Consider the following 12,412-nt stretch of genomic DNA (forward strand, 5'->3'; position numbering starts at 1 on the left):
AGACAACCTCTTTTGGTCAGACCTTCGTCCGAGGAACCACTTACACCTGTTATTTTGGTTCGGACCAAAAACATTAAACATGGCAATATTGAACAGAGTATAAAAAGCTGAGGTCATGAACCAGAAACAAAACAAGTTTTTGCCAAGTGCCAAAGACACTCAAAGAAGACGAAACCAAATCGGCATCACAGAGAGAAAAATAGAGGGCTTCAGTACTTTATTCTCAGTTGGTCTTCTTTTCTAGAATGAGAAACAGCTCATCAGTCATGCGGGTTAACTGTTTGCTATGTCAGAACTTATTGTAAAAAGGTGTTTCCATCTCCCAGTAGTTGCATGCATTCTTTTTTAACACAAGGAAGCGAACATTTTGGGCAACTTTCCTGGCTCCTTTACCTTTCATTACCTCTTTTCTGGACCTACTCCCTTCACACCTCTCCGCCGCCTCTCTCCTGTTAGATAATCTGAATATGTGAGGAATGCCTGAAAGCGGCTCTGTTTCCAGCCTCAGAGCTGCTGCCCAATACCCACACCTCTTCTACACCTATGAAAATGGAATACAGTTGCCTTGGAAACCTACGTAAATGTGGTAACACAGAGATACTCTGGTTAAATGTTTTGGGATGATTTCCCTCCACCACTCGCCAGCGACCAGCGCACTCACCTGTTTCTGGTTAATCGTAGATACCTGTGTGGCGTCAGTTACAATCAGATATGGTATTCAGACGTGTTTTGAAGGAGACATTAGTGGTTGCTTGCGTCACTGCAGGTATTTGGCATTAAATAGTAAGAACATCTAGTCCCTGCTCAGAGCCTTGTTCTAATCTCTCACCTGAGTTCAACCTATGGGGCTGGTTAGTTTTACACTGCTGGCCCATTTAGCACTGGGGTCAGATCAGTCCACCTCCTGTGTCTTCAGCCTGAATGTAGACTGAGCTGATTTAATATGATTGTGTAAAGAACATAAACATATCACTACTAACTTGGCAGGGGGTGTGAGCTCCGTCTCCGTCTGGGACTTTTCTATCTGTAAGAAATGGATTTAATTTATGACTCCATTATGAGTTTGTGTAACTCTTCAAATTGAGTGTGTGCTGCCTTCAAGGAACCCAGTTCTTCTTTGTCCATGTGCCTGGCTTCCATTTTGAATGTTTGTGTGGTCGAGAAGCAGGAATCCTGCTGCTTTCCATGGCCTTGAAATGTTATTGGGACTGCAACTATGGCATGTTTATGATGGTCTAATGTGCCTATTATTTTTTTACGATCTATTGAATAACTGTCTGGTCAGTATTAGTGTCTCGTTTAGTCCGACCAACAGTCCAAAATATAATTACATTTACTGTAACATTAGACGAGGAAAAGCATTAAATCCTCACTACTGAGAAGCTGGGACGAGGGAGTGTTTGAGAATGTACGGGGGTGGGGCTTGCACTCGAGTATATGTGTGTGTGCGTGTGCGTGTGTGCGTGCGTGCGTGCGTGTGTTAGTGATTTGCTTGTGCAGCCTCTGCTGCTTTCATCATCCACCAATATACTCTTCTCACATAAACTGTGAGGAAGAAGGAGGTATATGATAAAACACATTTCCCTGCTAACGTGTGAAATATGACGTTCAGTTGAGGAAGGTATCAACATTTATGATTTTAACATCTTTAATCTTTACTCAGAAAGAGTTTAACAACAGCCTAGCATTATGTCTTCAGTGAAAACCGCTTATTGTGATCACGTTTGTCCCAGGCCAAATTGATCACAATAAGCGGTTGATTACAATAGTCGAATTGCGTAGTTTCTGCATGATAGTCCCAGAACTTGAGGGAAAGGTGACATTATGCACACACACACACACACACACACACACACACACACACACACACACACACACACACACACACACACACACACACACACACTCTCTCTGAGACCGCTACTCACCTCTCTCTCTCTTTCTCTCTCTCTTAGACACACACACACACACACACACACACACACACACCGTCTCTGCTGACGTCTCTGACCCACTACAGTTTAAATGTCGATTTGTTTGAAACGACACCACAATATCAACACTGATCATCACGCATGATCCATACTTCAATGAGTAAAATCTTCAATGAGTAAAATCTTTCTTCTTCAGCTTTTTAAACCATATAAACAGTTTATCACTATATCTAAGATCACTATATCCGGTTTCCACTGTATTTGTTTTACAGAAAGTAAGTTAGCGTTAGCAGGTCAGCCTAATGTCAGTGTGACGCAGTGCAGGACTGCAAAGGAACACAGTGAACGCATCATCATTACCGCCACTTAACCCCATGTTTTAAATCTGCAGCTGCTCTGCAGTAAGATGTCGTCACCACCGATGTTGACGAAAAGCTCGAGTTGTCCCCAAAACAGACCAGAGCCCTCAGTCAGAGGGAGGCGCTTGTTATCTGAGCGCCTGTGCACGGCATGGCTGCTCAGAGTCACGCATACAGCATGATCTCAATCTGCTGCCATCCATATCACAACACGTTCTCAGATACCAGAGTGTGAAAGTGTAGAAACATAAACACACACGTAGATACTGCGCGCACACACAAAAACAGGCATACCTAAGCCTCTATCTCTGTGCTATATTTAGTTTCTGTTGTATTGTTTTTGAGCTGTTGGCCGTGGCTTATTTTTCCGCCAGCTGTTGTAATTCTGCGGCTATCTGTCTGTCAGGTGGGTTGCCAGGTCTGTCCTGGCCGGGCAGCTATCAGCCCCGCCGGGTCTCCACGCTGGAATGAGGAGTTATTTGATTGGATGATTGACTGACTGACTCAGAGCTGTGTCTTTCATCTCGGTGCCTGGCCGCTCACGTACACGTCTGTTATATAACTGTGTTTTGCTTTTGTTCAGCGTCTGTTTAATGTTGGCTTGCAGTGCAGGAAAGACACTGCAGACAGCTTAGCTAAAACATACAGTACAATAGGAACGAGTAATGATTAATGAGCAATGCTGTGACCGGGTTCAATACTCTAGGATCATCCCCGATGGTTATAATAATGACATTGTGCCTAACTAAGTGTGGAGAATTAGATCAAAATTTATTTGGATGAAGAAAAACTGAAGACAAAGGCTGCAGCACACAGACTGGCCGTGTCCACCATACCCCGTTGTATTGTGATATAAGTGAGATAAACCGTTCCAGTCCGTGCTTTGGACGTCTGACAGCATAGAGGTGTTTCTCCAAACAGCGGCCAACTCTGTGTCACTTGTTTCCACTTCTGTGTCTTGTCTCCAAATTCTGGCTCAGCCAAAATTCTGTCAATCCAGGGGCTGCATCCTTTTGGCGGACCCGGTATACACGGCTGACATCAGCTGCATCCTTCATTAGCAGCGTAGACTGCGTTGGCCGGACTGAAACGACAAGGTCTGGTCTTCTCATTGCACCAACTTGTTCCGCCCTTGCAGAACGTCACCTAGCAACAGAGCTACAGACGAAAAAGTCCTTCAGTTGATTAAAAACATTGAAACTTTGTTTTTTAACATGTGCACCGTTCGATGTTCGGTTGAGCACTTTCATTTTTCTGACGTTTTCGCCCTCGCTTGCTGCTGCCACTTCCTCTTTTGAAAAACTGTTTGTCATAGAAGCACAATGAATCATGGGATATGTTGGGCCGGGAAGGATCTACCTGGTGGAGCCTTCATTGCTCGGGTGTGGAAGGACACATTTGTCGGCCGCGTTTGGAATTGGGACAGTCAAGTCGGGCCGCTGTGCCACAATTGGTCTTCAAGTGCAGCCTCCGAAGGATGCAGCCTATTCTACATTCTCTCTGGTACCATTTACATACTGGCTTCCTCTCCATATCTCCTTTTTTTCTACTTCCTCATCTTCTACTCCTTCTTCTCTTTGAGTTTGATGTCAGACGAGAACGCTTGTAGAATAATGCCGCCCTCGTCAGCCCCAGAATAATCTCATTTACAGTACCTATGGCGATAGATGTCCTTCTCTAACTGTGGTTTTGTCAAAGAAAGAACTGAACATGTTTTAATGGACTTGGTACAACATGAGACAAAACTCAAAGTTTATGACTTTGACCTGATTTTGGATGTGTTGGTTTGACTAGTGATGTCATAACCAAGACTTAGATGTATTTACAACTAGAAAAAACATTCACTTTGTCCCTGTGTTCCAGCTGCTTCTTAGCTCAGTTGTGCGTGCACAGTTTTTCAGTTCAAAGAGGAATTATTACACATGCTTAATATTTAGATAATCTAGAGCCTCCAGCAGGTTGTGCATTGTCAGTTGCTGTAGTGAATGATGTAGCAGATGGAATAAACATCCCTAGTGTCCGAAGTAATAATGTCTTCTCTGTTTGTCCTGCAGCGATGGAGGAGCTGGTGTGTGAGCTTCGTCTGTTCCTGGACCTGCTGGACAGGGAGTACCTGAGTGCCGGGGTCCGAGAGAAGAAGATGCACCTCTCCAAAATCCTCCACAGAGTCCTCTCGGACAAAGGTTAGATTACAAGCAACAGCACTCCTTAGAAACGCTATAGACTTACACACACTGCCTGCACAGCCTCCAGGGGTAATGCAGAATGGGGGAGACTGGGATCGAGCTGCTGACCTTCTGGTTAGCGGACGACCCACTCTATCCCCATAGCCACAGCTGCCTGCCCTGGTTGTCTGCTCTGAGCGGCAGTATAGTCAGTTAAAGAGACACAGAGTCTTATTGCATGATAAGTTGCATCACACACTGCCAGCACAGCCGTCAGGGGTAAATTCTACGACACTTTTGCATACAGAGTGGCGGAGCATGGTATCAAACCGACCTTCTGGTTAGTGGACGACCCGCTCTACTCTCTGACTCACAACTGTCGCAATTAAGGGGAAAAACATGCCAGCAACTTTAAGAGCGAGGCTGCCCGCAGTGAAATCTAACATTAAAGATCTCAGTAAGAGCCGACAGGTCTTTTTATTACCTGGTGCTGACAGTAACAGCAACATTTCATGACATGTTAATATATAGAGTCAACAACTGAAACTCACTGACCCTGAATTCTATGCACTGATCCAGATGCCTGCTTAGATAAATTTGAGATGTCTCCTCCGCTTGTTCGCAAAGGGTCTGTTATATAACATTTGCTCGCCAGGTTTTTCTTCTGTGTACCTCACTGTCTGGGACTCACTGGGATCCTTCTTGTCCTAACAAGTCTAGAGGTTCATATACCAACATTCTTTTCAGGCTTGTGTATATTTTAATGAAATAATTGTAGATGCGGTGTAGTGCAGAAAATGCATAAAAGACATTAACACACCCAGTTCCTGCTGTAGATTTACTATTATGTGTAAAAACAGGTCGACCTGCTGTGAGTGGCTGTCATCAGATCCCATGATGCACTTGATGGCTACATACTGTACGTCCGTAACTCAGAGTAGGGACATGGAGTCATTAAGCTTAACCACTTGCTTCTGCATTTCTTCCAACAAACAATTTCCCCTCAACTGCTCTCAGATATTTATTTAATCTCCCAAAATGATCCAGAGGGAACGCAAATCTCCGAGTCAGTTGCTGTGGTCATTCTCTGGAGTTTCTCCTGCCAGACTCCTGGTAAAAACTCTGGATAGTGTCCGAATGAGCCCATGTGAGAATACAGCAGGAGGTTATCCGGAGGACTCGCCACGAGTGAGTGGGCGTGTTGATGTTGTCTTCTAACACACAAAGGATGGAAAACTGAAAGACAAATACCTCAGGATGACAAATACTAATGATAAACATTACGTCCTGTCTCCTACATGCTGCGCCAACCCTCGCCTGAATGCTAGGAGATTTTTATTTAGTTGTGAACCCGTCTGACCGGAGAATCTCCTGCTGCGTTCATATGTGAAAGGCAAACTCTGTACAAAGTATGACCCCACTGAACCGACCTTTTCTGGAGTTAATGTCTAAAAACGGCTCTACAAGATCCACAGCTCAAACTAAAGCCAACATCGCTTTTTTGCAACTTTTTAACTAAAGTCTTACTAAAGCTCACACACTAAGCCAATGGTTGTTGGTATCAGCTGTATATAATTAACTGGGCTGTTGTCAGTTTGTGTGCACACGGCTGTCAGCACCACCACTCTGCAACACCACTGTGCGACCATGTGTAAACCAAGCAGTTCTAAGGAACTCAACAGAGTGTGACGTCTTAGTGTTTCGTGTCTCGTCATTGTCGGGGACTCTCAAAATGGACATGCAAATACTGTCATTTAAGCATGCAAATTTTTGCAGCATAATGACGACTGTCAGCCATCGTCCATCAGCCCAACCCCACGCTGTCATTGCAGTAACCCTCCTAAAACTCACATACATAATGAGGCAGAAATAAATGATCACTGGGACACACCCTCATGGTGAAGATAGCATTCCCATTGAACTTTAAAATATCAACTATTGTAAAGTCCCTCCTCTTCACGCCAGCATGCACATATAATGAAGAACTCCCAACTGATTCCTCTTCGTCTGTCTCTTTCTCCTTCTCCTCAGAGCCTTCATTCAAGTCAGAGATCCACAGCGGTCTGCCGGCCCCACCTCAGATGCCCCTCCCTGCGATCCCTCATCCCTGGCTGGTAAGACTTCTACTCTGACCCCAAGATGCATGATACCTGTTACCTGTAACCTCTGAGTTAACTCGGCAACATGCAGGGAAGTGGGCCACCGACTTAACAAGTGGACGCCATGATTCTCTGTATGCTCACTTTCAAATGTGTATATAAATAGCAATACACACACATTGTGATATAAGTGAGACAGTTCCAGTCTGTGCTTTGGACGTCTGACAGCTGAACAACATAAATGTCACTTATTGCCACGGCAACGCTGACAAATTCAGATTTGAGCAATGTGATTCAAGTTGCTTGAGAATCGTAAGGCTCTAGTTGTGATTTTTCAGTTTTTACGCATTCACATGGTTCAGTGTGGAAAACATCAGGACTGGGAAACACATCTCTGTAAAACGTCAGTGATCACCACGACCAGAGTAGACCCAAAAATCATTGGCTTTTTCGGTACGTTCAAATCAAATGTAAAAAAAGAGAAAAGAAAGAAAGAAAGAAGGGAATGAAGAAGAAAATACGTTTTGGTTGTTTCGCACAAGGATGACAACTCCCAGTACATTTGATGGTGCAAAAACACAGTATATGCTTTGTAAGACATTCTCTATGAAGTCAAAAGTCAAATGAACACCTAACGGCACTCCGCTTGCCTGAAAGTCATATCTGGTAATACAATGGGACATGGAATTCATTTAAGATGCATTTTTCTAGTGACTTACAGTCAGGATAGTCATTCCTGTCTACACTAAGCCTTACATCATCCTGACACTCAGTGACAACTTTAACGTCTCTATTGTAGCGAGTGAGTGTGTGTGTGTGTGTGTGTGTGTGTGTGTGTGTGTGTGTGTGTGTGTGTGTGTGTGTGTGTGTGTGTGTGTGTGTGTGTGTGTGTGTGTGTGTGTGTGTGTGTGTGTGTGTGTGTGTGTTTTTAATGTTGGAGCAGATGCCTGTGATGGAAAGCAGGTGGCTGTGATTGGCTCACAAAACCCTCTCACCATAACAATAAGCCGCAATTCCTTGTTCTACATCCTCTCATACGCACACACACACACACACACACACACACACACACACACACACACACACACACACACACACACACACACACACACACACACACACACACAAAGAGAGAGACACAAGGCCTTACAATGCAGTTTTTAATTAGAACCAGTACACAGCCTCAGCTTCCTCCGGTGTGTGTGCCTGGAAACGACAGCCCAGGTTTTCTGGGAAAACTATTTTTTTCAATCAATTTTTCCATTCTACAATCAAATCAGCTTTTGAAAATACAAGGTATAGCAGTGCTCTTCTTTTAAGACTGGAAGCCCCGTCCTGTGTGTTCACTACACTCTTCTTCTTCTTCAGCTTTTGATCAAACCTGTTGAACAGCCACATGACAAATGACTGAGGAAGTGGTTTTTCGTACTTAAGCGTCTGCTAAGAACTTTCATAATGTCACAAGACCAGAAAAATTGTATTCCCTTAGCAGTGAGTGAATATCAAACACAACTGCTTATAATGATCACGTTTGTCCCGAGCCATATGGATTACCATAAGCAGATGATTACTATAAATGAATTGCATTGCTTCTGTATGATAGTCCCAGAACTTGAGGGGAAGGTAACAGCGTTTTTCAAGATAAGGTCGATATCACATTGCGCAGTAGTGTATGCATGCGTGCGCACACACACACTCATTCATAATTCAGCTCGTCTCGCAAACACACACACCGACACATGTACTCACACACACAAAAAATGTCATCGGACAAATGTGTAAACTCAATCTGGGTAAAAACATCTCGACTCGATTGGCAGTGTGCAGCACGAATGATATCGGGCAAGATGAACATTTTACTGAAGTGATGCTGCAGCAACATAGAAGAAAATGCTGAAGGGTGGAAAATGAAACACGCCAGAGCCAACAATTACAACACTAAAACATGCTAATTGGAAATGTAGCCTATATATAATAAAAAAATACCAAAATGCAGAAGAACGGCAGTAAAGTACAGTTCTCATAAATATACTTGGATGGAAACCCAGCTTCTATCTTTTATTCTCTTCCAGCTCTGTGTCTCTCTCTTGCCGTCTCTCTGCTCTGAAATTACCATTCATCACATTTCCACACTGACCTCTGGATAAGCCGTCCAGACGGAGAAAAAAAAAAGCTGCTCTGCTCTCTCTCTCTTTCCACCCCTCCATTCTTTTAAGTTGTATGAATTTCAGTCTACAGGGAGAAAAAAAAGATAGATGGTCAAAAGGACGGGAGAGAGCGAGAGGAGAAGAATGCAAAAGAGGAGGCAAAAAAGGGAGTAAACAGATTGGGAGTTGAAGGAATAAAGAAGATCTAGTGCAGACGAAACACTCAACAACCCTGTTCAGTCATGTTTAAATGTGTGCAGTAAGATATTTTCTAAAGCATCAGCTCTGAGTTACATGTGGGTGAATAAGTGCAACACAGAGGAGAGAGACATCTGAAGAATAGGAGAGTGTGGAGGAGGAAGAGACGGCCTTGGCCACGGTCTGTCTGTGACCCGTCAAGGCTCAGTGCCGAGCCAAACCAGCGCTCTCTGCAAGACTGAGAGCCTGCGGCTTCAGAAGATACATCAGTCAAGTCCCAAAGCCTGTGGCAGCCATTTTAAATACTCACTCTTATATAAGGAATAATTAGTCTGAGGACCTCAGTGGATTTACAGCACAACAGTGAATGTTTGGTGAAGTGACAGTATTATTGTGCTAATGATAAATTGCTCATGGGAAGAATGGAGGTGGCCATTTGCACAATGTTCGGCTTGTGTGTCAAACATAAAGGCCATACTATTGAAACTATACAGAAACTCCATGATGTGTATATACTCAGTTTACTCAGTTACTCAGTATGTTACACTCCATCCCAGCAGAATATATGGATTTGAACACAGGCCATCTTTAGTTTACACCATGCTCTTACAGCAGTGTGTAACTTATCAGGTTTGCAGCCAGTGTCCAAGTTAAAACATTGTCCAAGCACCATGTTAAAATAGGTCATAGGTTTGTTGCCATCTTATAGACTGTATATAAAGATGGCCCACACGTGTCTACATCCTCCCCCCTATCCATAAATAAAGCCAAAATATCCTGGATACGAACACTCCCAGAGTCTGCGAAGTAGTGAATGGGGGGATGGAGCTGTGGTTGTGAGGTCGTGAGTCAGCCTCAGCTGTCGAGCATTTCACCACGTTTTTTAATAGCTTCAAATAACTAATCAAACCAAACTTTCCCGGAAAAAACGAAAACTTCTTCAATCTTGAAAAAATGTCAAATATTATTCTTTTTATGAATTAGATTATGTGGGTTAGTAGATAAATCCTCAACTAGCAATGAATATGAGTAGTCAAGTGTGTAATTTAACAGCTAAGCCTGTCGACATTACTGCAAAACATGTGACATGTGACAACGTGGCCTCAGGACAGTCAGCTGAGTTAAAGACATGCTAGTGTAGTCACACGGTGTAACTGTTTGCGATGCATGATACTCACATGTGTGACACCCATTAGCCTTAACAGCAGCAGACAATAAGTAAGAGACAAAGAGATGATGTGTATGTTACTCTGTCGCAGAGCAGTGGGTCCCCCCGAGGGGCAAACTTGTTATTGACGATCAAACTTGGACACAGGACATATTGAGACCGTTTCCTGTAAAGCTCTTGAAATCTTGTCATTCGGTCAATCATATAACTAAATATATAAATAAATATTATTATCATTTCAGGGAGGGCATTTAATATGTGTGGGGCATTACCTTCCTTGGCCACATTTGTATATCTGCGTCATTTATTAGGCAAGGCTAGGCAAGTTTATTTATACAGCACATTTCAACAAGGTGATTCAAAGTGCTTTACATAAAATACAAAAAGCATCATGACAAATTGTAAAAGCAGCATAAGACAATACAAAAATGCATTTAAAAAGAAATAAAGAGTTACATACAGAATAAAAGAATAATTAAATAAAATAAGATTTTTTTTAGATAAAAAAGTTGGATGACATGTTATACTTGTGTTTTATATGTGGCAGAAAACCTGCAAAGTTTAGACAGCAGAAAATAATAGTAACGTAGGTTCAATTTGTTGTATTAGAAGCAGCACCCAGGCTTGAGACAACCCACGGTTCATAGTACATAAAACACAAAACTTGTTCCTCTAATTGTAAATATATAAATGTCTGCTCATCAACTCAGATTTAAGGATGAAAGATGTTTATTAAAATATACAAGAGTTCATGAAAGACGATCATCACATTTACCTAGAACCCAGTGGGATACCATCACACCAATAAATGATGATGTCAAACAGGGTGCAGCAGCCAATCCTCACATTAAAGAAGCTTGAGCCAGCAAATCTTTGACATTTCTACTTAAATAAAGGCTTCAGTAATCAATCACTTCTTAAATTGTTGATGAAAACAATCAAAATGTATAGTTTTCACACTATTAAGATTATTTTGCAAATGTAACTGGACTATCTTTAAATATGCAAAGGAGCAGTGTGCAGGTATTCCATCCATGGTGTCATAAACAAAGGCAGTCATGACCTGTTCATGGGTGTAGGTTTGTGTGCATGTGGGTGTGTTTGTGCGCGAGTATAAATCAGCATATCTGGTTGGTTTGTGCAGACACACATACTGAATACACTAAGAGAGAAAATGGGATCTCTTCATTTCAGTGTGATCCTCTCCACAGCCCTCACCTAATAAATCTCCTCAGTGATCTAGGAAAGAGGATCTCTGCTGCACCATTTTACAACGTGTTATGTGCCACGCGCGAACGCTCACAAAAAAACAAGGTCTGGCTCTAATTAGGTTGTAATGACCACTAAATGTGACAAATCCAACTGGAGACTACAATAATCTCTCGCTTTCTCTTTCTGTCTCTTTTTACATCCAGGATTTATGCTCCACTAATATTGCTCTTTTATCTTTGGCATGAAACACATTCCTGTCATCATCATGCGGACTGCCTCAGCCATGTGAACGCTTTCCATCCAGCTGTCAAGCAGTTTGAACTTAAGTCCTGAAAAAAACCAAATGTAAATTATGTGTGTTTCCATTAGGCTGCATTAAGAGAAAGGATTCAGCTTCCAGATGGAGAGCGGAGCTGCGTCACTGAACACATAAAAACAGCAAGCGTCTTTCAAGGGTTGATTAGTCGTTGGAATTTTGTTATGAAACCTTTTTCTACAGAGTTCATGTGTCATGCTGTCACAAAATGAAAACAAGGAAATGAACAGAAATGTTCATGCAGCGTGGCAGAGTGTTGGGTCGAGCTAGTCTATATGCTAAGCTATTATCAACCCAGTTATCTCCAACAACAACTTAATCCAGCTATCTTTTTCTTAATTGAATTGGTAGATGAAGATGTCAGTGATCGGCTTGTCATCGCCCTGACCCATCTAACAAAACTTGGCAAAGTTTGACTTAAAGTTGGAAAGCCCTTGTCTGAATGAAATGAAATGATTGGTCAGCGTACCTGTCTGTCACTAACCGACTTACCTGCCTGCACGGACCCTGTCTGGGACTCCTTAAGTCTTCAGCCAGAGAGACATACACTGCTGAGGCAGAGACGATAGTCAGAAGTTAGCGAGCGAGTCACGGAAAAGTCGTCTACTAGCATTTGTCAGGCAGTGCACGTTCATGTGTTTTGTGGGCGGAGCTTCGATTAGGGCTGATGGGAGGGAGAGGGATTTATTGGTTGCATTTTCTCAAAGTGTAGCCTACTCTTGCTAGCTTTTGCAGGATTACCAACCCTAGTTTTCAGATAAATAAGTAAGTACTCTGTCGTATCAGCATCATTTGTCCATTTAATGCACTGAGT

The 12,412-nt window shown here is 42.7% G+C and overlaps 1 protein-coding gene across 2 annotated transcripts in view; it reads left to right on the forward strand.

Moving 5' to 3' along the window:
- The window catches only part of afap1 (actin filament associated protein 1), a 63,263-nt gene that overhangs the window by 10,217 nt on the left and 40,634 nt on the right, over positions 1–12,412 (forward strand). For both annotated transcript variants that reach the window (XM_034615101.1, XM_034615102.1), the window contains exons 2-3: positions 4,348–4,476; positions 6,490–6,572. In XM_034615101.1, coding sequence (XP_034470992.1) covers positions 4,348–4,476; positions 6,490–6,572 — 212 coding nt within the window. The remainder of the gene's footprint in view (positions 1–4,347; positions 4,477–6,489; positions 6,573–12,412) is intronic.

Source organism: Hippoglossus hippoglossus, chromosome 18 (assembly GCF_009819705.1).
Source record: "Hippoglossus hippoglossus isolate fHipHip1 chromosome 18, fHipHip1.pri, whole genome shotgun sequence".
Classification (NCBI taxonomy): Eukaryota; Metazoa; Chordata; class Actinopteri; order Pleuronectiformes; family Pleuronectidae; genus Hippoglossus; species Hippoglossus hippoglossus.